At 45.2% G+C, this 26,219-nt stretch overlaps 1 protein-coding gene across 1 annotated transcript in view; it reads right to left on the bottom strand.

Annotated features, from left to right (window-relative positions):
• Positions 1-26,219, bottom strand: part of LOC126161596 (long-chain-fatty-acid--CoA ligase 1) — a 493,689-nt gene that overhangs the window by 247,774 nt on the left and 219,696 nt on the right. The window contains exon 2 of the mRNA XM_049917543.1: positions 21,264-21,418. Coding sequence (XP_049773500.1) covers positions 21,264-21,410 — 147 coding nt within the window. The 5' untranslated portion in view covers positions 21,411-21,418. The remainder of the gene's footprint in view (positions 1-21,263; positions 21,419-26,219) is intronic.

Below are 26,219 nucleotides of genomic sequence, written 5' to 3'. Positions count from 1 at the left end.
TTCCAACAGGACAATGCACGTCCGCATGTATCCCGTGCCACCCAACGTGCTCTAGAAGGTGTAAGTCAACTACCCTGGCCAGCAAGATCTCCGGATCTGTCCCCCATTGAGCATGTTTGGGACTGGATGAAGCGTCGTCTCACGCGGTCTGCACGTCCAGCACGAACGCTGGTCCAACTGAGGCGCCAGGTGGAAATGGCATGGCAAGCCGTTCCACAGGACTACATCCAGCATCTCTACGATCGTCTCCATGGGAGAATAGCAGCCTCCATTGCTGCGAAATGTGGATATACACTGTACTAGTGCCGACATTGTGCATGCTCTGTTGCCTGTGTCTATGTGCCTGTGGTTCTGTCAGTGTGATCATGTGATGTATCTGACCCCAGGAATGTGTCAATAAAGTTTCCCCTTCCTGGGACAATGAATTCACGGTGTTCTTATTTCAATTTCCAGGAGTGTATATATATAAGTGCATAAGCTGATTCCTGGTATATTACAGCCAAAAATTCTGTGAATAAAAGCTTTTCAGAGAGATCGCATTACTATACTGAATCAGTGCAGACGTCAGGTATTTCGTACTACTTTTGTTACGTGATATACTTAACAATATATGCATAAATTCTTTCTGTTAAGAAATTCATCAGTGGAGTACATGTTAGGCTATAGTTTGTGATGAGATAAACTTTTTATGGCGGAATGGGACAAGTCGCGTGAAGGAAACCACGTTCTCACAAGTTAAACTCAGCATCGCGTGCTCTGAAGGACGCATACTTTAGCAATATCCTTGCTAGTGAGGAACTAAATGTGAACTGATAAACTTCAAAAACTAAAAGTTCGTGTATTATCCATTACAGTTGGTCACGCCAGTGGCTATACCGGCCAGAGCTACCCATGGTTGTTCGATGGCGCGCCGCTCGAAAGTAGCTAGTTCGAATCCCGTTGGCGTAATGAATTCTCAGCACTGATATTTGACTGGTGAGTGGAGGACATATGATGGCGTAACATTCCTGATACCACATTTTTCATCAATGTCCTTAATTAAAGGCAAAATTTCCCTGCAGTGTGCCATGAGCGGAGGGCATGTGACACTGTTGATGGTGGTCCGTGCGTCGGATGGGGATGTTAAGCTCAGCGGTCGCCTTGTTGTTATTCGAGAAAAGTAGGCTATGAGCCGGCATTGGGTTTCATCCTGTCCGTCGTCGCATCATAACCGTGCAACACAAACATGACACTAGAGCATACATAAATCCATTACAGTCACCAATACTCAAAGGGTACATCTCGCACGCACCGCAAGGGAAGAAGAAATTTTGCGTGAGGGAAGAAAACGCTTTCCGATTAAGCGGTTGAACCTATTCGCACACTCTAGGAAGACACTCGGCGCGATGGTTGCTGGGAGCAGTAGACTGAACAAAAGTCGCGAGACGTTGTTCGCCTTTTGGACCGGTATCCACTTGTTTCGGGGGTGCTACCAACCACAGTCCAGCACATAATCTAGCTAAGTTTTGTCTACGCTGCGCTGAGTTTGGTTTAAAATTAGGGAACAGATTCGTGTAGTCGCCAATTTTTGTACAGTGGTATGCAGGAGTGTCAGGAACAACATATTGAAAATATTGGCCGATAGGGTAAGGGCGTGGGGCTGAAAGGAAGCAGGGGTTTAAAGATCAATTTTTTGTGTTTGTCGTAAATAATTCGAAAATTGCGGCTTCTAGTGAAAATTTTTCCCGGTAGAAAAGTAAACTGCATTACATTTGCTACAAAAACGGCTGTATTCATTTTTCCTTTAGGACTAGTACTTTCCGCATTTCATGGGATGGGAAAATCGCAATTATTAAATTAGTGTTGTAATGGTATAAAATTATTTTTATTGTTAAACGAAGCGGTTCAAGAATAAATGTCAGATGCGTGTGTCACATATAAGTGTAGTACAACCGTATCAAGGGGTAATGATGATGATGATGATGATGTTTGGTGTGGGGCGCTCAATTGCGCAGTCATCAGCGCCCCTACGAAGTCCCAATTTTTTTGCACAGTCCAGTGTTTTACTCAGTCGAATCTAGCCACTGTCACGAATGAGGATGATGATGATGAAATGATAAGGACAACACAAACAGCCAGTCCCCGGGCAGAGAAAATTCCCAACCCGGCCGGGAATCGAACCCGGGACCCCGTGATCCAGAGGCAGCAACGGTAGCCAGTAGACCACGAGCTGCGGACGTACCATGGGATAAATTGTGTTCTAAGAGTAAGACGTACTAGGTGGAAGGGGAGGGGGGGGGGCGCCGGTGGACGCTCGAGGGAAGGTAAGTCGCCGGATTGTGGCCATACACTTCCTTCCTTCGTAGGTCTGCAAACTGAAGATCGGGAAGGTGAGTCCCCACTCTCTGTATTCCACTACGTCACAAGAAGCAACCACAGTGTGTTCCACAAAATTGCATTGTCACTTCTGCAGCTCGCCTCATGAATCACAGGCAATACAGTGTGGAGACAAAAAGTTTGTTAATACTACATGGATCATAGATATGAGTAACTAACAATACTAATGTAGAAAACACATAAGGACCGATCCTACCTAAACCTCTTCACACTGTTGTGCACTGTAAGAGGGAAACTGATTTTTAGTCATCGTGTACGGCAGCTGTAACGTTCTTCCGGGAAAGGCAACTTCCAACGATGGGTGCTGCTCGCTTTCAATTAACAGACACACTATAAATCACCAGTATTTCTTCTCCTTGCCTTTTCGTGAGCAGACAAAATAACTTCTTCACTGAGTTCGAATTTAGAAAGTGGAGTTATTTTCAATTTATACTTATTTCCAGTTGCTAAGTGACCTACTATTCTAAAAAGCTCAACAACTGGAGTTGTCAGCTGTCAGTCACACTAAAGAGCCTACCCCAAGGGTGACATGCTCTCAATATTTATTCAATATTGTCGATTTTACTGTCCTCATTGTCACTGACTGGAATACGGCAGATGGGTATCAAATGCACCTCCCAATATCCGAAGAGGCCCAGAGGCTTAAATTATCTCCTTCTGAAACAAAATTTTGTCTCCTAGGAGCTATGGAATTTCAGATATTTGAACATAAGTCAAGCATTACAGTACAGAGATTACTGTTCTTCACTTGAACATCGTTAGTGCGATCCCATCAGAAATATTCACATGCACCTTGGATGATGTACTGTGGATGTGTCGTAAGTGGCTCCACTGCCTGTAGCCTACTCTATAGCCAGCAATTTCTAAGTGGAAGAGATTTATGCAGTGTGCCACTAACACAATTAATGGTGAGAGAAGTGCGGTAACTTTCTGGTCATTTTATATCACCAAGTGACTACAACACGTTTACAATATGCTGTCAACGACTGACAGTAGCAAAATGCCACATTTACCCATGCAGCTCCCTTTCCCACCAACACTACATAGGTCTCTGGCAACCTCACACTTACAAACTGAACACTTCTCAGTCATTGCTAATAGGAGTGTTTATTATTATTATTATTATTATTAATATTAAAGCCACTTAAGAGCTGCAAACAACTCAGTTAATAATATCTCCACTATACAAAAATGAGCTCAGTGAAGTTACTTTGTCTACTCACATAAGAGAAATGGACAGGAAATACTGCGGACGTTGAGTATACCTGTAAATTGGTAAATTGAAAAGTGAACAGCACTCATGGTAGGCGAAGTCGCCTTTCCTGGAAGAATGCTGCAACTGTGTACAGGACGGCTAGAAATGAGCCGGCCGCGGTGGTCTAGCGGTTCTAGGCGCTCAGTCCGGAACCGCGCGACTGCTACGGTCGCAGGTTCGAATCCTGCCTCGGGCATGGATGTGTGTGATGTCCTTAGGTTAGTTAGGTTTAAGTAGTTCTAAGTTCTAGGGGACTGATGACCACAGATGTTAAGTCCCATAGCGCTCAGAGCCATTTTGAACCATTTTTTTGCTAGAAATCAATTTCGCCTTTAGCAATGTAGAACAGTGTCCAGAGATTTATGACAATCTATTCATATGCGTTTCTTGCATTTGTATTATTGGTAACTCATCTCTACGTTCGATGTAGTGTGAATGCACTTTGTGAAAAAAAAACACTCGTTAAACATGTGTCAACACTGCGTCGCCAGTGATTCATGAGGCGGGCTGCACAAGGGCCGGTATAACTTTGTGAAACACCGGTAGTTGCTTTTTCTGAAGCAGTAGGGAGACTGCTCGTTCTTCAGTTTACCGATCTATGAAGAAGGGAAGTGCAGGACTGCAACTTGGCGACCTACCTTTCCTAGCGGTTGTACACTACACATCGTTCCCTTCCACCCTGTTACACCCCTGGAAGACAATTTTATCCCGTAATACAGCTATACACACCTTGTCCCTAACCCACTTAATTTAACAACAAACGTTAATTTTATACCTTCAAAACACTATTTTTAGTAATCCGCGATTTTCCCATCACTTTGCATGTAGAATCTATTAGTCCCAATAAAAAAATAAACAGTGTGACTTTTGTAGTAATTTTCATGTAGTTTAATTTTGCACTGGGAAGCACTTTCGCTTGAAGCTGTAGTTTTAGAGTTATTTAAGACAAACATAATGAAGCGACCTTTAAATATCCCCCCCCCCCCCCATTCCCCTCCACAGCCTCACCCCAACGCTCACACCCTACTGGTCCGGAGTTTTAGTATGTAGTTCATCGCAGTCTCTCCTGGTCAATAGACAAAGATTTGCGACTACAGCAATTTTTCCCTAATCGACCTTTTTTGGTTGACTGTGATCAGACCAATCAAACTCTTTCCAAACAGGTCTCGGAAGGGCCAACGGTACCGTCCGATTGCCGTGTCGTCGTAAGCTGATAGGTGTCAGTGGGCACGGATGTGAAGGGGCATGTGGTGAGCACACCAATCACATGAGTCATTGACAGCTTTTGTGACCGGAGCCACTACTTCTCAGTCTCGTAGCTCTTTAATTGGTCTCACAATGGCTGAGTGGACCCCGCTTACCAAAAGTGCTTCGCAGACCCAGACAACCACCCACCTAAGGGCTATACAAGCCCGACTGCACTTAACTCCGGTGAACTGGCGGGAAACGGTGTTACCACTGCGATAAGACTGCTGGCGATTGACTGGGCTAAATGTGTCATTAACGCTAGGTGCCACGACTGCTTTCAAATACAAAAGCAGACAACATGCTAAACTCAGTGCTGTCTGCTAATGAAATCAGCTGTCAGTACCTTCTATTTGTATCGTCTGAGCTAGTTGCTGCTTAGAGTAGCTTCAGGGAGCGCCCGAGTAGTACCCCTCATGATCTGTCGTACCCCACAACGAGATTTTTCCGACCTTGAGTAGTCTGGAAAATTTTGCTCGATCCGATGTTCCCTGCCCTGATCTAACGCAAGCTTTTGTCTGCACCCTGTGCACAGCACAGCCGTTCAAGTCGCTCCCTACCCTCACCTGACACTGTGACATAGAAAGGGTAAAAGGTCCTCTACAAGACAAACTAACAAATGGCCCATTTAATGCAGCGTTCTAGTTGATATTGTGAAAGTCTGCTTCGTGTCTTACTGAGCAAGCATACCATATGAAGCTGTGGAATGCTGTTTAGCCCTCGTTTCTTTTCTTCAGTGGTAATTTATATTCACCTGCGTTTGCACTACTTCACTTCCACTATTATCCAGCAACAGATACATATTTGCCTAAAAAGCATCCAGCATTCACTTTTAAGTAATTTAGAAGCGCGACACCAGTCAGTTATTCTGGATGATCATAACTGGGTTAAAACAGCAGTCGGCATCGCAATAATATTAGTGGCCGGTTTCGACTTCATGTGAAAGCCATCTCTAGGAAATTAGTGCCATATGGCTGCCGCTGACGGCTTCTCGGATCTTCACGCAGTAACACTATCGTAAACTGTTCAACTGCTCAACTGGTTACGATCGTGTTACCCCGTGAAGATCCGAGAAGCCATCAACGGCAGCCAGATGGTGATCATATTCTGAAGATGACTTCTACACGGAGTCGAAACAGGTCATTAATAAAATATTATTTCGATCCAAATTGTTGTTTTAACCCAGTTATTCTGGATAATAATTATCTGCCGCACTCGGTGTCGTAACTTCAAGAAAAATATTCTTTTATTCAGACACCTGAAAACGGATACTCGACCGGAAGTGCGCAGTAAAGAAGAATGCAAAACACAAAGCAAAAGCAAAACTCTGCGTTTTGAGCCTGGCGGGCCAGTCGGGACCGACCACGTCAGCCTCCGCCAACGGCGTCATCGGATGGAGTATGGATGGGCATTGTCGGCTGTTTTGAACTTGGATCCTCAATGTCTCATTCTGGCAGCTCTTCAGTTGGCATCGCGAGACTGAGTGCAGCCCATTACAGTGCTCCCACCAAGGAAAATCCTTGGCAACACCAGGAAACGAACCCGGGTCCTCTGAATAGCAGCTGACCACAGAGCTACCGAGGTGACAATAAAAAAAAGATATTTTAATCTAAGCAACAAAAGCCACTGCTGGAGATTATTGTCAGTCAGAGAATTCGTTTTGTCTGTGGACCCCGTTGCAGCTAAAACTACTCAGACAGTTAGTTCCTCCTGCACCTTCTAGTTAAAAAAATGCCCCTGCTGTAATGAGGCGCACGGGGTGCGTCGCGACGCGCGCCGTTCCGTCAGCTTTAAAACTTTGGTCGCGTGCCATAATGTGCACCGCACTTTGTGCTCTTTTTGAAGCGGCTGCCGCCTTCTCAAATACCCACAATGTTCAAGGGCGGAGCATTATGACGCAAGAGGCTCTTCGTCCCTCTGTACTATTAAAAAAAAAAAAAAAAAAAAACGAAACGCCGTGTGCAGGCGGGCATCATCTTGCTGAAATGTGAGCCCATGTTGCACTGCTGTGAAGGTTAACAAAACGGGGCGTAGAATATCGCCGACGTACCGCTAAATAAATGTTGTGTGACTAGGGCCTCCCGTCGGGTAGACCGTTCTCTGGGAGCAAGTCTTTCGATTTGATGCCACTTCGGCGACTTGCACGTCGATGGGGATGAAATGATGATGATTAGGACAACACAACACCCAGTCCCTGAGCGGCGAACATCTCCAACCCAGCCGGGAATCGAACCCGGGCTCTTAGGACTGACATTTTGTCGCGCTGACCACTCAGCTACCGTGGGCGGACGACGTACCCCTGTGCTATAAGGACTTCGCAGATGACAACCAAAGGGGTTCTTCTATGAAAAGAAATGACACGCCGGACCCTCAAACCTGGATGCCGTACCGTATGGCGGGCGACGGTCAGATTAGTATCCCTCTGTTGTCTGTGGCGTCTCGAGACACGTCTCCGCTGGTCATCGGGGCTCATTTTGATACGGGACTCATCACTGGAAACAGTTCTACCCCTGTCAATGAGATATCAGGCCGAATGTGCCCGACGCCACCGCAAACGGACTCGTTGGCGTACAGAGGTCAACGGTAGCCGGCATATGGGGTGCCTTGAGCTCAGCTCTCTTTCTGTGAGCCGCCTATTAATGGTCCTTGCGATCACTGAAGCACCTGTTGCACGTCGGTTCGATAATGACGAATCTAGGGCTCTAAATGCTTCTCTGACAAGTCCTCGTTCCTCACGATCTATTGTCTCTCTAGGTCGACTGCTTTCTCCTTGCACTGTGTTCGGCTATGATTCACCCATTCCTGCCAACATCGTCGTATAGTCTCTCTCTTTCTCTCTCTTCGCACTTGAATTCCTCTTCTTGAGGATGGTATAGAGGAGTCTTTCATCATTAGACATTTACTCCACTTTGGTTATATTGAAAACATACTGGGACGTTTGGGAATAACTGGAATGGTTGTGCGTGGTTAGGTACTGATGATTACCGGTCAGAGACAGGCGGTAGGTTGCATGGATAATAGCGATGCGTCAGTTAGGGGCCTTTACTTGACTGGCCCTGTTGACGCCTAGTATAGCGTCAGCGACTGACAGGGCGAGTGGTAGATGATGATGATAATGGGTGTCTGGCGCGGTAAGGAGGAGAGTCTTCTAGGTCCTCCTGGCGCCTGGGTGCTTCTTCTTGTCCTTGTTCTTCTTCTTGGATGTATCTGCTTGTGACACTTCAGGATCTGGCACGTCCTCCCAGATAGCGGCTTCGGTGGCTTCAGCGGTCTTCGTCCCTTGTTCTTTGCTCGCGTACTCGGCTTGTTCTATCGAGGCGACGAGAACTTCCGACTCAACAGGAGTGAGAGGAGGGCGGGCGTTGTAAGGCCTGAGGGTGTCCAAATGGATGGACACTATCTTCTGCAGCTGCGTCTTGGAAAGGGGGCAGGGAGCCTCCTCCGTGATGACCTGGGTTGCCTTGGTCTTCGCCGCAACGACTGTCTGTACGGCGGAGTCTTGTGTTACCACTCCCATGGCTGCCTGTATTACTACAGGCTCCGTGGAGGCGGCAGTCTGCGTGTCGGCGTCCTTCTTCTGTACTGGGCGGGGTTGGCTGCCCAGTGCATCACGGTGACTGTGCACCAGCTGCCGAGCCTCCGCCAGATCGGCTTGGAGTGCCGCCCTCTATTCCGCCATTGCGACGTTAAGGGCAGCAATTTCTTCGTCGGCGGCGGCGCGGACCCTGGCACATGCCTCGCGAGATGTTTAGCAAATTCAAGTGGCAGACTCTGCAAGAGAGGCGCTCTGCATCGTGGTGTAGCTTGCTGTCCAGGTTTCTGGATGAGGTATCGAATATATTGCTTCCCCCCTACTTATACCTCCCGAGGAGATCACGAGTGTAAAATTAGAGATATTTGAGCGCGCACGGAGGATTTTCGGCAGTCGTTCTTCCCGCGAACCATACGCGACTGGAACAGGAAAGGGAGGGTAATGACAGTGGCACGTAAAGTGCCCTCCGCCACACACCGTTGGGTGGCTTGCGGAGTATAAATGTAGATGTAGATGTAGACTGCGTCAGGCGGAACAGCCACGTCATCGATCACCCCGGATCTGCCGAGTCGTCATATTCAAATATCGAGTGATTTGCCGATTACTCCAACCGGCTTCTTTGAGCCTAACAACACGTCCTCTTTCAAACGTTGACATCCGCGTATATTGTTCACGCGCCTGTCTGCGAGGCAAAGTTCCTGTGCAAAGAGAACACGGAATGACATTTGTTCCTCCATTTATTGCCTTTCGGGACTCGCCCATTCAGCGAGCTCAATAGCTGAATGTCAGTTATGATGATACGAACGTAAGGACAACACAACACCCTGTTCTCGAGCGTGGAAAATCTCTGACCTGGCCAGGAATCGAATCCGGACCCCTTCGCTTGGCAATCCGACGCACTGTTGCGCTACTACCGAGGCGGGCACACGGAACGACTTATGCGCCATGCCATGGTATCGACGAGTTCCCTCCATACTGCCGGTGCCAGCTGCGCGTTGAAATTGCACTGCAGCGTTACTTTCATTCATTGGCCGACAAAGCTTACAATTTTGCGTTTCCCGTTGATACCTTATGTATATCATTTTTTTTTAGAGTGATTACAGGGTGGTCCATTGATCGTGACCGGGCCAAATATCTCACGAAATAAGCGTCAAACGAAAAAACTACAAAGAACGAAACTTGTCCATCTTGAAGGGGGAAACCAGATGGCACTATGGTTGGCCAGCTAGATGGCGCTGCCATAGGTCAAAAGTATATAAACTGCGTTTTTAAAAATAGGAACCCCCATTTTTATTACATATTCGTGTAGTACGTAAAGAAATATGAATGTTTTAGTTGGACCACTTTTTTCGTTTTGTGATACATGGCGCTGTAATAGTCACAAACATATGGCTCACAATTTTAGACGAACAGTTGGTAACAGGTAGCTATTTAAATTAAAATACAGAACGTAGTTACGTTTGAATATTTTATTTCGGTTGTTCCAATGTGATACATGTACCTTTGTGAACTTATCATTTCTGAGAACGCATACTGTTACAGTGTGATTACCTGTAAATACCAAATTAATGCAATAAATGCTCAAAATGATGTCCGTCAACCTCAATCCATTTGGCAATACGTGTAACGACATTCCTCTCAACAGAGAGTAGTTCGCCTTCCGTAATGTTCACACATGCATTGACAATGCGGGACGCATGTTGTCAGGAGTTGTCGGTGGATCACGATAGCAAAATCCTTCAACTTTCCCCACAGAAAGAAATCCGGGGACGTCAGATCCGGTGAACGTGCTGGCCATGGTATGGTGCTTCGACGACCAATCCACCTGTCATGAAATATGCTATTCAATACCGCTTCAACCGCACGCGAGTTATGTGCCGGACATCCATCATGTTGGAAGTACATCGCCATTCTGTTATGCAGTGAAACATCTTGTAGTAACATCGATAGAACATTACGTAGGAAATCAGCATACATTGCACCATTTAGATTGCCATCGATAAAATGGGGGCCAATTATCCTTCCTCCCAGAATGCCACACCATACATTAACCCACCAAGGTCGCTGATGTTCCACTTGTCTCAGCCATCGTGGATTTTCCGTTGCCCAATAGTGCATATTATGCCGGTTTACGTTACCGCTGGTGTTCGTCGCTAAATAGAACGCGTGCAAAAAATCTGTCATCGTCCTGTGATTTCTCTTGTGCCCAGTGGCAAAACTGAACACGACGTTCAAAGTCGTCGCCATGCAATTCCTGGTGCATAGAAATATGGTACGGGTGCAATCGATGTTGATGTAGCATTCTCAACACCGACGTTTTTGAGATTCCAGATTCTCGCGCAATTTGTCTGCTACTGATTTTCGGATTAGCCGCGACAGCAGCTAAGACACCTACCTGGGCGACATCATTTGTTGCAGGTCGTGGTTGACGTTTCACATGTGGCTGAACACTTCCTGTTTCCTTAAATAACGTAACTATCCGGCGAACGGTCCGGACACTTGGATGTTGTTGTCTAGGATACCGAGAAGCATACATAGCATACGCCCGTTGGGCATTTTGATCACAATAGCCATACATCAACACGATATCGACCTTTTCCGCAATTGGTAAACGGTCCATTTTAACACGGGTAATGTATCACGAAGCAAATACTGTCGGCACTGGCGGAATGTTACGTGATACCACGTACTTATACATTTGTGACTATTACAGCGCCATCTATCACAAAGCGAAGAAAGTGGTCCAACTAAAACATTCGTATTTCTTTACGTACTACACGAATATGTAATAAAAATTGGGTTCCTATTTTAAGAAAACGCAGTTGATATCCGTTTGACCTATGGCAGCGCCATCTAGCGGGCCAACCATAGCGCCATCTGGTTTCCCCCTTTAAGCTAGACGAGTTTCGTTCTTTGTAGTTTTTTCGTTTGGTGCTTATTTCGTGAGATATTTGGCCCGGTCACTATCAATGGACCACCCTGTATAATGACTGCAGTGTGAAAAACGATAGTACTGCTGATATAGTCGTCGTTTAAGATCTGCATTAGTGATCCATAACTTTATCCTACATTGTTTTCAGTCTTCTGATTGGTTTGATGCGAAGAAATTCCTCTGCTGCGGCAACCTCTTCATCTCAGTGTTGCATTTACAGCCTACGTTCTCAGTTATTTGTTTATTCTACATAGGTTGCTGAAACATGTAAACTTTTTTGAAGCTTTATCACATGCGTTTCGATGTTCATGACAGCAACTTGCCAACTGTACTTTTTTATTAGGGTCTCTGTTTAGAATACTCTTCACGTCCCACAACTGAGATCTGAAGTGTATGGCATTTATAACATTCTTAGTTCTCTAGTTACGTCAGGTTGTTTATTAGGTCGTTTTACAACGATTGTCTGTACTTGATCTTGCGGTATTAGCGGCGCCGCTTGGGAAAGTCCTGTCGTGTTGGTTGAGGACCCTGTTCAAAATTGTAAAGCTCATGTGAATTAAGTCGCTACTGACATGGTACTTAAATTTTACTTAAAGCTGTTTATTTTATCTTGTGAGTATGAGCGGTTCGTTTAATCTCAAGCTGTTCAGTTCTGTATACGTATATTTTAGTTGCTTTTAAGTTTGTTGCTTCGGGTATTTCATGCATTACGAGAAGAGGACCTTGTAATTCTGTCTGTTTATTTTGTTTATCGACGGACTCCGAAACTGGGCCCAGAACATTATAAGAAAATCCTCCACTGAAACAGGCTGTTCACTTGCAACGGAAAAAGCTTTATACTCTTTGCAAACTGTATTGAGAAAATAGTGCTGCTGGCCAGCTGTTTAGTGTAGTGCTGCAAAGCCTAGCTAATTTTTTTGTTTTTGTTTTTTGGTGCTGCTACTGTTACCAACTAATGATTTCCTGCGACTCACAATAGTTTGTGTACGTTTGTACTACTTCGGGATATGATTAGCGGTGTTGAGTTTTGGTCCCGCTAATTTTGAGTGACTATTCTGTAATAAGTTTTCTGATTGAAAGTTGAACCGTTTGGTTGTAATTTCATTATTAAAGAGGACCTTCCTGGTCTAGTTCTAGTGAATATATTTGCTGGTATATTTCAGTTGACGAGCTACTCTGTGTTAAATTCGAAATCTTGACCTTCTGCAGTAAATTCTGTCGGCAGTGGTTGCTCAAATTTGTTGTGCCAACAGTTTCTTTTCTTTAGTTGCATCAGTAAAATGTAGTTGACCGTGATGTTGATACTGATGCCATTAAATTGTTTGCTTTGAAACTTACGAGTGTTGCTTTCACAATATAACAAGAGTAAATTTTGCTGCGTTTTGATTTTTAGCAAGTTCTGCTACCAGTTACCTTTCGGTAAAGTCTCAATAATTCATTAATAAATTGTGGTGGTAGCTGCCGCTCTTATTTGATGTGTTTCAGGCTTCTTTTAGGGTTAGTTTTGTGTGAATTTTTTTGCTTGCTTAAATAAAGTGATTTGTTTGCATTTGAAAAAAGTTATTACGACCCAGTACTTACCACTCTACACCCGCTCCCTTCCACTTTCAGTTCGGGATAAACACTCGTTTCGCCAATGTCGTGGATTAAGTTCCAATTCCCTCCACAGTACCTCATGAAGTGCGACCATGTGACGCAGTTGATGCTGCTTCGTCCGTCGAATGGGGTCGTTAAGATGAGGAGCCCCCTTGGTACTACTCTATAGCAGTAGCGTATGTGACGGCTCTGGGTTTCACCCTCTCCCTTCGCTATTCATCGTTATACAGCACAAACGCCAATACACGCATCTATTACATTCCTCAACACTCCACAAATACACGTACAACACAGCTCTCACATGTCCGCAAGAAAAGGGGCTCGTATGCGCTGAGGGAGAACAACAATTCTGACAGGAGGCTCAGCCCATCCCGTGGGATATCGTAATCAACGACGTCAATACCACATTTACATTTTGACACGTCACGGTGTTACGCCTGCTACTTCGACAACACATCATACGTCGCAGTGCTGGGGCTTACCCTCTTCCCAGGCAACCACTTTTCACCGAAAAGTAGATTTCGTGTTTTAGGCGGCCCTAACAGCGACACCAGGGATCGTGGGTCGCGGGAACCTACTTGCTTCTGCAATACACGTGACCGAAAATAGATCTCAAGGTACCCTGCCGCCGAACACTACCACTTCATAGCTCCTCCCGGAGAGCAGCCAGGAACTTAAAGTTACACGCGCAGCTCCTTCAACGTGAAATAAAGTTTACCACCACATGTTCCTACCAACACAGGCAAACCGGATCCACTGGTGATGATGATGTTTGGTTTGTGGGGCGCTCAACTGCGCGGTTATCAGCGCCCGTACAGATTCCCAACCTTTGCTCAGTCCAATCTCGCCACTTTCATGAATGATGATGAAATGATGAGGACAACAAAGACACCCAGTCATCTCGAGGCAGGTGAAAAACCCTGACCCCTGGATCCACTGGTGGTACTACGCTCCCAGCAGTTCTTACAAAAGCAAAAACCGTCCATTGGCTGTTGACTCCAAGCCAGAACTCCAGTTCGAACACCCATCTCACGTCGCCGCCGACCATCCGCTGCCACTACGGTCAAAACACTGGGTTGCCGCGTCGCCACTGACGGATCTGTAATTGTGGTTGCGGATGTCGTAAAGCTTTGCTGAAGTTGTTCTTTTGGTGCACTGACTATAGACTGTTCCAAGGAAACTAACTACTTGCCTAAACAGTAGAACGTAAACATTTTGTGGAACTTTAACTCTGTGCATTGACGGAAGAACTGAACGTTTAGTTGAACTTTGCTCAAAGACAGTCTCAATGAGAGCTAGCATTTTCATTTCATTTGACCAACGTGTTTGTTTCTAAAGTACGGCCTTCAGCCTACGACTTTCAGCTTGTCAGTGTTGTATTCTTATTCATAGGAGTATATGAACAGTATTTCTTTGTTTCGTTAATAGACTTTGTGAAGGGTCTTTGACATTGTTTATTTCGCCTACAGCATATTCTTCACATTTATTTGCCAGAAACTGAAGGGTACATATTGTAAATGGCACACAATCTTTTGTATTGGAATAGGTGATAAAAATTCTCAGATGAAATGCTCCGTTCAGAAGCGTGTGTCAATGTTCCTCAAAAGTGATGTATTCAGCATCATATCACTAGTTGAGTTTCAAAAGCAACTTGCGTACTTTAGAAGAAAGGGTCCAGATTTTCGATTTCTCTCTTTCCTGTTTTTTTTTCCTTGTGGAATGTAAATGCAGGAGGGTCACGTTTATTTCCAGTAGCTAGCTTTCGTCCATTTCGAAGCCTTGCGGCGGCCCATGAAAATACTTCTGGTCCGGAAATGTAATGACATAACTTTGCTGGGCAGTAATAGCCGAACATGGGGTTGCATTTTTGGAAACATTGCCGGCGTCCATTGTCGGAAATCTCACTTTGTATGGCCTGTGTAAATGTACGTTTAGAGACGTAGCGGCCCGTCTGAAGACTTCTCGTCGGGAAATGTACTACCATAGCATTGCCAGACAATAATGGCCAGCAATGCAACCGAACGTGTGGCTCGATTTCTGGCAACATTGCCGGACTCCACTGTTGCGAATCACACCTTGTATGGCCCTTATGAAAGTACCTTTTTCTCCCAAATACGAATCCGTTGTTTGGCTCGATACGATTATAGATGTGCATGTCTGGATATCTTAGACGTCTGCTTACTGGCCTACTTAAACACCATACAAAACAGTAATGCACAACTCTAGAATGAGTTTCGCATGCATTTTCTTTGGTGAAACATGCATTACATTTTCCGAGAATTCTCTCAAAAAAATCTATGTCTTCCATTGATTTTACGTGTTCGTTCCAGTTCATATAATTTCATAATATTATTTCCAGAAGTACATAGGATGGACAAAAATACGGGAACATAAATGCAGATGCTAACCAATCCTGCAGATTGCGTTGTTGCATTTGGCCACGAACGGCACCTGTGCAATGTCCTCAATAGCATCAAAGTGTCAGTCATGGTTAGAACTGTTGTGTCTAGACAAGACAGTCTAGACACTGGGCGAGGAAGCCGAAAGGGCACTCGCTTAATTCACGCAGGCTTGCTTAGGTCTGAAACAGGATACGTAATGAATGCTATAAAGAAAAGTACGTAGCTGCTGGAATACTTAACTTTAATCCATTATTTGTATACAGCATTCTTGATGATACAAGTGAGACTCTCTCTAGAAATGGTTAATGGCGCCTTGCTAGGTCGTAGCCATGGACTTAGCTGAAGGCTATTCTAACTATCTATCGGCAAATGAGAGAATGGCTTCGTCAGTGTAGTCGCTAGCAAAGTCGTCGTACAACTGGGACGAGTCCTAGTACGTCTCTCTAGATATGCCGTGTGGTGGCGCTCGGTCTGCAATTACTGACAGTGACGACACGCGGGTCCGACATGTACTAATGGACCGCGGCCGATTTAAAGCTACCACCTAGCAAGTGTGGTGTCTGGCGGTGACACCACAAGAACAGTGTTCTGTGTAGTTGTGAGTACCTTATGTCGGAGCTAAGTGAATTCGAATATGGACTAATTGCTGGCGCTCGTCCGGGGGTGCTTCCGTAACCAAGGGAGCCGAAGTGTTTGGTGTTTCAAGACGCACCGTATCGAATATTTATACCGCATACCGGGAAAGCGGAAAAAGTCATCCTTTTAGTCAAAGCGCGGACGAAAGTGAGTGTTGAATGATCGTGACGGGCGAACGTTGGACAACACTGTGACGAAAAATAAGAGGACGACGACTCCAAAAGTCACTGCAAAACTGAATTTCGCGCTTGTGAATTCTGTCAGCGACAAAACAACACGAAGGGAGCTCCACAAGCAGCGAACTGCAGTGCGAGCTGGAATTCTAAAACAACTAATTAGTGATGCAAATGCCCCTAAGAGGAAAACGTAGTGCCGAAGTCATAAAACCTAGACGGTGCACGAAAGTCATTTTGTCGGATGAGTCAGGTTTCACATCGTTTCCAGCTTCTGGCCTTGTTCATGTCTCAAGAATGAAATATGGCTGGGTTACTGGTGATGTTTTGGCAGGCATATCGTGGTATTCAGTGGGGCCCTATGGTTACTCCGCAAGATCACTTTACTGCCAATGATTGTGTCACCATTCTGGCTGATCAGGTCCATCCTATGGTATAATATTTGTTCCCCAGTGGGGATTCTGTGTTACAAGACGATAGCGTCCCGGTTCACACATGTCGCATCTACCAGGGCTGGTTTTGTGAGCACGAGGTGAACTGTCGCATTTCCCCAGGCAACCACAGTCACCAGATCTGAGCATTATGGAGACTTTGTAGTCTATTCCGTGATCGCTATCCTCCTTCATCATCGTTATCTGAACTTCTCACTTATTGCAGGAAGAAATTTATAAGATTTCCTCTAGCAAACCATACAGTAACTTCTTTATCCTTTCTGAGAAGACGGGAAGCCGTTTTGAATGCCAACGGGTTTCCTACACCGTAATTATTGGTGTTTCCATATTCATGTCCACCTACTGTAGTTTTAAATTTCCTTACGATCACTCAACGATGATACTTTCCCGTAGACAACAATGTCGTTAGCGAGCAATCTGATAACGTTGCTGATCTTATCAAATAAATTGTTTTGTCATAGGCAAACTCTTCCTTGGGGCACAGTCGATTCCAGTTTTCGTTTCTGTTGCAAATTCTTCTATGAGTTGAAAATTCTTTGAGCGGCTCGCATACTTGCGGAAGACATTGTATAGCATCTCGGTTATTTCATAACAGTGTATCGTAATTAGAGAACGCATCTCGGAATTTAGGGAAGAGAATGTGTTCCTAATTTTTTGGCCTGCATTTGTAACGTGTTTTGTAATTCTTCCTCTGTGAATATCGTAAATTTCCATCACAGGATATTCTTTCGGATTCCGCAAGAACCGGACGTTAGGAATATTGGTGTATAATTCAGTTCATCCGTTCTCTTACTCTTCGTATAAACATAGCATGGCACTGGTCGTCAATGTTACGTTCTCTGTTCGCTGCATGTCACCTAAATATGGCAAATCAGAGTTTATTAGCGTGCGACAAACCGTAGTTTATTAGCATGGGTTGTTACGAAAGTCGACATTTGGTTTGAAGAGAGAACATGTGCTGCTCATAACTTTTCATCTGAAGACTGAAACGAAGAGACACCCACCACGGGGTTTGGCTGTTGTTCCTCTGAACAGATGTCTGCTCTGACTTCACTGCGCAGAGAGCAGAGTCGTAAACGCCATTTGTCAGTGAATCGTGCTAACTCTGTTCCCCGTGTGTTTGTGTTCCAACTACTCATGCGCTGCGAGACAGTGAACTTCCACTGCAAGCGAACGAAAGACCTGTAAATTAGAGAGGACGTGTTCATTCGGTTACATCCTCTAGAATTCCCGTGGTCATCCACAAAGTAAAATCAGTAAGGAGTTCGAAATCATCTATTCAGTCACTCCGTGTCCATACAGGTACCCAAAGGGAAGGCAATAGAGAAGGCCGAAATACTGAATTCGGGCTTCTGAAATTGTTGTACGGTGGAAGATCGTAATGCGACCTCTCATTTCAGTCATCGTACTAACGTTGCAATGTCAGACATTGAGATAACGGATCGCGGAATAGAAAAGCAACTATAGTGGCACAGAAGTTCGTTGGAGCAATGAAGGGCATCTGGCGACTGGAAGAAAGCGCAGGTCATTCCCGTTTTCGAGAAGGGTCGTAAGACAGATGCACGTAGTTACATGCCCATGCTGTTGACGTCAATTCGTTCCATAGTCATGGAACACGTTATATGCTCAAGAATTATTACGTTTTTGGAGAATAAAAATCTCCTCTATAAAAATCAACATGGATTCAGCAAAGAGAGATCTTACGAAACGCAGCTCGCTCTGATCCTAGTTCAGATCCATAGCGCTGCAGACAACGGCGCTCAGGTTGATGCCATGTTCCTTGAGTTTAGCAAGGCATTTTACACCGACCCGCACCGCCGTTTAGTGAAAAACTACGAGCTTACCGAGTATCTGACAAGATTAGTGACTGGATTCAAGATTTCCTTGCCGGCAGAACTCAGCACGTCCTTGTTAACTGAATAAAATCGACAGATGTAAAGGTAATTTCCGGAGCACCCGAATGAAGTGTGATAGGACTGTTACTGATTGAAATGTTTTCATATGGTGTAGTGGAAGGCGTCGGAAGCTCTTGAAAACTGTTAGCAGATGATGCGACTATCTATAAGAAAGTAGCAACGCCAGAAGACAGTATCATTTTGCAAAATGACCTACCGAGGATTAATGAGTGGTGCAGGTTCCGGCAGTTGACAAAAAAAAAAAAAAAAAAAAAAAAAAAAAAAAAAAAAAAAAAAAAAAATCAAATCTGTGTGAAATCTTATGGGACTTAACTGCTATGGTCATCAGTCCCTAAGCTTACACACTACTTAACCTAAATTATTCTAAGGACAAACACACACACCAATGCCCGAGGGAGGACTCGAACCTCCGCTGGGATCAGCCTCACAGTCCAGGACTGCAGCGCCCCAGACAGCTCGGCTAATCCCGCGCGGCTGGAAGTTGACCCTGAACGTCAATAAATGAACCTAACATATTGCACATACACAGAAAAAGAAAAGATATAAGATGAACACCAACAAAAGCAAAACGAAGATAATGGAATGTAGTCGAATTAAGTCGTGTGATACTGAGGGAATTAGATTGGGAAATGAGACATTTAAAGTAGTAAAGGAGTTTTGCTATTTGGGGAGCAAAATAACTGATGATGGTCGAAGTAGAGAGGATATAAAATGTAGACTGGCAATGGGAAGGAAAGCGTTTCTGAAGAAGAGAAATTTGTTAACATCGAGTATTGATTTAAGTGTCAGGAAGTCGTTTCTGAAAGTATTTGTATGGAGTGTAGCCATGTACGGAAGTGAAACATGGACGATAAATAGTTTAGACAAGAAGAGAATAGAAGCTTTCGAAATGTGGTGCTACAGAAGAATGCTGAAGATTAGATGGGTAGATCTCATAACTAATGAGGAGGTGTTGAACAGGATTGGGGAGAAGAGGTGTATGTGGCACAACTTCACTAGAAGAAGGGATCGGTTGGTAGGACATGTTCTGAGGCATCAAGAGATCACCAATTTAGTGTTGGAGGGCAGCGTGGAGGGTAAAAATCGTAGAGGGAGACCAAGAGATGAATACACCAAGCAGATTCAGAAGGATGTAGGTTGCAGTAGGCACTGGGAGATGAAGAAGCTTGCACAGGATAGAGTAGCATGGAGAGCTGCATCAAACCAGTCTCAGGACTGAAGACCACAACAACAACAGAAAAAGAAATCCACTACTGTACAAATGTCAAATTGCTGAAAATAGTATCTTCTGTAAAATATCTAGGAGTAACTATCCAGAGTGAACTTGAGTGGAAGGATGGCATAAAACAAAAAGTAGGAAAAGCAGATGCCAGACTGAAATTTACAGGAAGAATCTTCAGGAATGTAACTTATCTACGAAGGAAGTGGCTTGTAAGGCATTTGTTCGACCGATTCTTGGATATTGTTTATCTATCTGGGACCCCTACCAGGTAGGAGTGATAAAAGAGATAGAGAAGATCCTACGAAGAGCGGCGCGTTTCGTCACGGAATAATGTAGTCGGCGTGAGAGCGTCACAGAGATGCTCAACAAACTCCTGTGGTAGACGTTTTAAGATAGGCGTTGTGCACCCAGGTGAGGTTTACTACTGAAATTTCGAGAGAATACTTTCCGGGAAAAGTCGGACAAAATATTACTTCTTCCCACATACAACCGGCGAAATAACGACGATGAGGAAATTCGGGAAGTTAGAGGTAATACTGAGGCTTACCGACAGTCATTCATCCCACGCGCCTTCGCGAATGGAACATGGAAGGGGGAATCAGTTAGTGGTACTAGAATACCCTCCGCCATACAGTTAGGTGGCTGACAGAGTATTGATATAGATGAAGTTTCCATACGTGTAAATAATACGAGGGACGTTCAATAAGTAATGCAACACATTTTTTCTCGGCCAATTTCTGTTGAAAAAATATGAAATTTGTTTCGGGACATCCCGATAGCTGGCTGGTCTTCAAAATGGCGCCTGTAACGGAGCTGTCTTACGAGCTCTCATTGAATTTCTTTTGGCAGAAAACCAGAACATCACAGAAAATCATAGGCGCTTGCAGAATATCTAGGAGACCTGGCAGTGAACAAAAGCACAGTGAATCGCTGGGTGAGGCGTCAATCATCATCACAACAAGGTCGCTCAAACCTGACCGATCTACCGCGTGCCGGTCGGCCGAACACATCTGTGACTCTTGCAATGCACTCATTCGAGGTGGTCGACAGATCACAATTAAACACCTTGCTCGGCAACTGGACGTCTCTGTTGGCAGTGCTGACACAGTCGTCCACAAAATTTCATTGGACTTGTCTTCCTCATCCACACAACAGCCTGGATTTTGTAACTTCCGACTTGCATCTGTTTGACCTAACGAAGGATGCACTCCGTGGGAAGCTGTTTGTGGGTGATGGGGAGGTTACTGATGCAATCAGACGTTGGCTCCGACGTCGACCAGTGGATTGGTAGCATGCGGGCGTGCAGGCCCTCGCAGTAGGGTGGCGTAAGGCCGTCGTATTAAGCGGAGATTATGTTGACAAACACGGTTTTTAGCCAGAAGAGTGGGGAATAGTACGGTGTGTTGGAATCCTGAATAAAAGCAACCTCGTAGAGACGGTAGCCACCCGAAACGGCTGCAGGAGTTGCGGAAGCCGTTTCCTGGCGGCCAAGCTGTACAATGTCGGTAGCCGAGAGAGGTACTCACTGGCAGTTGGTCGCTCTGGTGGCTGAGGTCGACCAGCGGCTTCTCGGGCCGGGGCCGGGTGGCCAGGTAGAAGGCGGACGCTGCCGCCACGCCGGTCAGCGCGAGAGCGCCGGCTGGCCCGCCGATGTAGTCCAGGTAGTGGTCCATCTCCTCCACTGCAACACCACACCACACTTATTACTAAAACTGCAACACCGAAAGAGAATCGTCCAGATGAGTAGAGACGTGGAGGATGTGAGGGACATAGGTATGCATCTAGGGTTCAGTTCTGGGGAGGGTCTCAGTTTGTTACTGACCTCATCCCTCCCTGCGTTAAAGGTGAAGGGGTGAGGAAGGGAAGGGACATGAAGAACCTAATGACATCAGCCCGCATCGAGACTTTATGTGGAATCAGGGATGAGTGAAAAATGTGTGCCGAACCTAGGATCTCCTGCTTACTAGTCAGATGGGTTAACCACCGTGCCTCGAAAACACAGAATTCATTGTAAATGTGTGGTCTATATCGGCACGTTCCCCGGCCAACTCACAGCCCCACCTAGCGCAACCTGTCCGCAGTCCCCGTCCATTTCCTTCATACTCGCTAATTTTAGATTCCCGTGGGAGGTCGAACGTAAAAGTGCATCCACATTGGAGAGTGTGGATTCGTAATTCCCTTCAAGGCGAATCAGTTATGTAGGGTAAGGTCGGGTGAGAGTATGCGTCTGTTAAAGAGTTCGCAGTGGCATTTTCTCTACTCTGGCAACATTGACCGCCACAGAAAACTATATTCAGCTGTTGCTTTTATAGCGACGCCACCAGATGTAATATTGAAGAGCTCTGCCACATTTATTGATTATATTAGGTAAATATAATTTTTTGTTTCAAATTACGTAATCTTTAAGTTTTATATCGTAAGCAACAAGCACTATCTAGGTAAGCACTAGAAAATAAAACCATTTGCCAAAAGAATCACCGTTCCATGAGAATGAAACCACGGCACCACAAACAGCGAAACAAGGCTGTGACTGCCATGAGCGGTATTTTTTCAATCGTGTGGCTCATCTGTTAAGTTTGATCTGTGTTTCCTCTTTGTTTCTAATGGTTACTCCTGCAGGTACATCCATTAGGCAGGCAGACGTGAGTGCTTTGTTTTGAGCTGCATGTTCTAGAGTAGTCGGAATGCAAACAGATGAGTGTTCGGAATATTCCCCTCCAATCCAACCGAGTGAGATGGCGCAGTGGTTAGCACATTGTACTCGCATTCGGGAGGACTACGGTTCAGACCCGAGTCCTGCCACTCTGATTTCGGTTTTCTATCGTCTTCCTAAATCGCTTCAGGCAAATGCCGGTATGGTTCGTTTGAAAGGGCACGGCCGATTTCCTCCCCAATCCTTTCCTAATCCGAGCTTGTGCTCCGTCTCTAGTGACCTCGTTATCGACGGACCGTTAAACACTAATCTCCTCCTCCCGTTCAATCCAGATTTCACAACAGAAGATTTTGCTCATCAGAAAGTACTGAGAGAGCCGAATTTTCACCAACTGAAGAAGGCAAAGGAGTTCAACAGGAGCCCACGGACAAATGCCACTCCTCAGTGAGGTACGATTTGTCTGTCCAGTCACCAGGAGAAAAAACAAAGAATATGACACAGATGAAGTTCAGAGTGCTGATGTACGAACAGGAATAAGCCGATCCAGTATTTATTCACTGCCAAAATACGATCGACCCACAAAAAAGAAGAAAATGTGCAAAAGAATCCGAGATCTTGTCTCGGTCTCTGTACAAAATGTATTGTTAGAAAAAAAATAAACACGCTAAACCAGACGAAACCAAGATGAGACAAAATACTAGTAACGAACAACGCAGAATCTCTAGGGATAATCTGTATTAACCGTGCCATCACCTTCAGGAACAACCAGATCGAAGTCCAAGGAGGAATCTGATGTTTTGAATTGTCAAGGGTATGGTGAAGTCTACAAGGAGCCTATTACGGAAGAGACTGGGTTCATGCTCCCAATGGTGCATGAAGAATGCACAGTTTATGACGGACGCGGTGAATTTTCTTGTGATTTATGTTAGTTCGTGCTCTTTGATAAATGTCACGTACTCTTACCAGACGATGCCGCTAAGAGTACAAACGAACAGTGTCTTACACATGTTGACGTTTGTTTGTGTTAAAAGTTAGGCAGTTGCAACTGATACATGTTGTTCCTAAATAAACCAGCAATAATTTTTATAAGAAAAGTTTGTTTCAACTTTCTCATCTACTAGATACGAGCGGTTAAATACTAAGTGCTTACTCTCTCTCGACTTCCCTTATGAATGCGTGGTGCCACTTCTTTGGAAGATACAATGAACATTGTGTCCACGGGCGCAGTGGTTAACGCAACACCTTAGTAAGCAGGGGATACTGGCTTTGAGTCCTCGTCTGCCACACATTTTCTCTCGTCGTCGCTGATTCTACATAAAGTACCGCTGCAACTGATATCACTAGTTTCTTCCCTTCCCTTTCCTTCCTTCCCCCTCCCCTTCAATTTACACAATAAAGTTTATTATTATTATTATATTTAAACAATTACATAATTTGTTTACATTAGTGCTTAGTGCATCGTTTGAGCATAGCTTCTAAGAAATTGTATCCGTACATATTCTGAAAATGGATGCACGGATTTATGTATGTATGTATGTATGTATGTATCTTCCACATCTCTTCCTAAACCTCTGCACCGATTTCAACCGAATTTGGTACACGTACCACTTACTGTCTGAAGAGAGTCGCTGTGGTGGTAAGAACCATGTACCTATTATAAGAGAGGAAGTGAGTTTGAAACTCACGGCACACGAAACTGCAAATTTTATTCATCCCGTATGTTGTGAATGAGATGATGTAGTGGCTTGCAATAAACTTTATACAATGTTTCAAACAGTTACGAAACTTTTTCTCACTGGCAACCCCCACGAAGCGATGAAAGGAAGAAATATTATCGCTTATTTACATTTTCGCTGTTCATGCAATAAAACTGCCGCATCTGGCATGACGTTTTAACTTGTTAGTTCTTCACTACTAACCACGTTGTACAGATGATAGTCACATATACCACTGAATGTACCTGCAAAATTATGATGTGTCGACAGAGGGGCCGACACAGTGTTATTTTGAGGGGACCGAATAGGCACGCTATAAGCTCACCCAGAATATCGTGAAGTCTGAAACAGGACGCTCAATGAATGCTAATAAGAAAAGAACGTAATGTCGGTTTACTTAACTTTATTATCCTTGTGTGGTACATCTCTATGGTGAATACAAGTAAGACTCTCTCCAGATATGGTTAACTGCGCCTTGCTAGGTCGTAGCTATGGACTTAGCTGAAGGCTATTCTAACTGTCTCTCGGCAAATGAGAGGAAGGCTTCGTACGTCTAGTCGCTAGCAATGTCGTCCGTACAACTGGGGCGAGTGCTAGTCCGTCTTTCTAGACCTGCCATGTGGTGGCGCTAGGTCTGCAAGTACTGACAGTGGCGACACGCGGGTCCGACATGTACTAATGGACCGCGGCCGATTTAAGCTACCACCTAGCAAGTGTGGTGTCTGGCAGTGACACCACAAATTATACTGAGGTGACAAAAGTCATGGGATACATCCTAATATCGTGTCGGACCTCATTTTTCCCAGCGTAGTGCAGTACCTCGACGTGGAACGGACTCAGCAAATCGTTGGGAGTCCCCTGCAGAAGTACTGAACCATGCTGACTCCATAGCCGTCCATAATTGCGGAAGTGTTGCCAGTGCAGAATTTTGTACACGAACTGGCCTTTCTATTACGCCCCATAAACGTTCGATAGATTCATATCGGTCAATCTGGGGGTCAAATCATTCGTCGAAATGTCCAGAATGTTCTTGAAACCAGTCGAGAATAGTTGTGGCCCAGTGACATGGCCCATTATGATCGACAAAAATCCCATCGTTGAATGTTTGCAAATGGTCTCCAAGTACCTGAACATAACCACTGCCAGCCAGTAATCAGTTCAGTTGTACCAGAGGACTCAGTCCATTCCACGTAAACACAGCCCACACATTCCATGTAGGCTTTCACGGCCGGCGTCTTCATCAGTAAACACTTCCGGGCTAAATTGCCGTGGTCGATCTGTAGAACTTCTTCTCCCTGATGTTCTCCGTAGTTGAAAACGAAACGTCAGGGAGAAGAAGTTCTACCACGGCAACTTAGCCCGGAAGTGTTTGCTGATGACAGCCCACACAATTATCGACCCACCAACAACTTGCACAGTGCCTTGTTGATAACCTGGGTCCACGGTTTCGTGGGGTCTGCTCCACGTTCGAACCCTACCATCAACTTTTAACAACTGAAATGCGGACTCGTCTGATCAGGCTACGGTTTTCCAGTCGTCTAGGGTCCAATCGATATGGTCACGATCCCAGGAGAGACGCTGCCGTTAGCAAAGGTACTCGCATCGGTCGTCGTCTGCCATACCCCATTAACGCCAAATTGCGCGGCACTTTCCTAACGGATACGTTTGTTGTACATGGCGCATTGATCTCTTCGGTTATTTCAACCAGTGTTTGTCTGTTAGCATTAGCAACTCTACGCAAACGCCGATGCTCTCGGTCGTTGAGTGTTGTCCGTGGTCACAGGCAGTGGTATTCTCGGCACACTCTGGACACTGTTGATCCCGGAATATTGAATTCCCTAACGATTTCCGAAATTAAATGTTCCATGCATCTAGCTCGAACTACTATTCTGCTTCAACATACACTCCTGGAAATGGAAAAAAGAACACATTGACACCGGTGTGTCAGACCCACCATACTTGCTCCGGACACTGCGAGAGGGCTGTACAAGCAATGATCACACGCACGGCACAGCGGACACACCAGGAACCGCGGTGTTGGCCGTCGAATGGCGCTAGCTGCGCAGCATTTGTGCACCGCCGCCGTCAGTGTCAGCCAGTTTGCCGTGGCATAC

Source organism: Schistocerca cancellata, chromosome 2 (assembly GCF_023864275.1).
Source record: "Schistocerca cancellata isolate TAMUIC-IGC-003103 chromosome 2, iqSchCanc2.1, whole genome shotgun sequence".
NCBI classification, from domain to species: domain Eukaryota; kingdom Metazoa; phylum Arthropoda; class Insecta; order Orthoptera; family Acrididae; genus Schistocerca; species Schistocerca cancellata.
The sequence above is the reverse complement of the archived record's forward strand: the minus strand, read 5'-3'. Positions and strand labels throughout refer to the sequence as shown.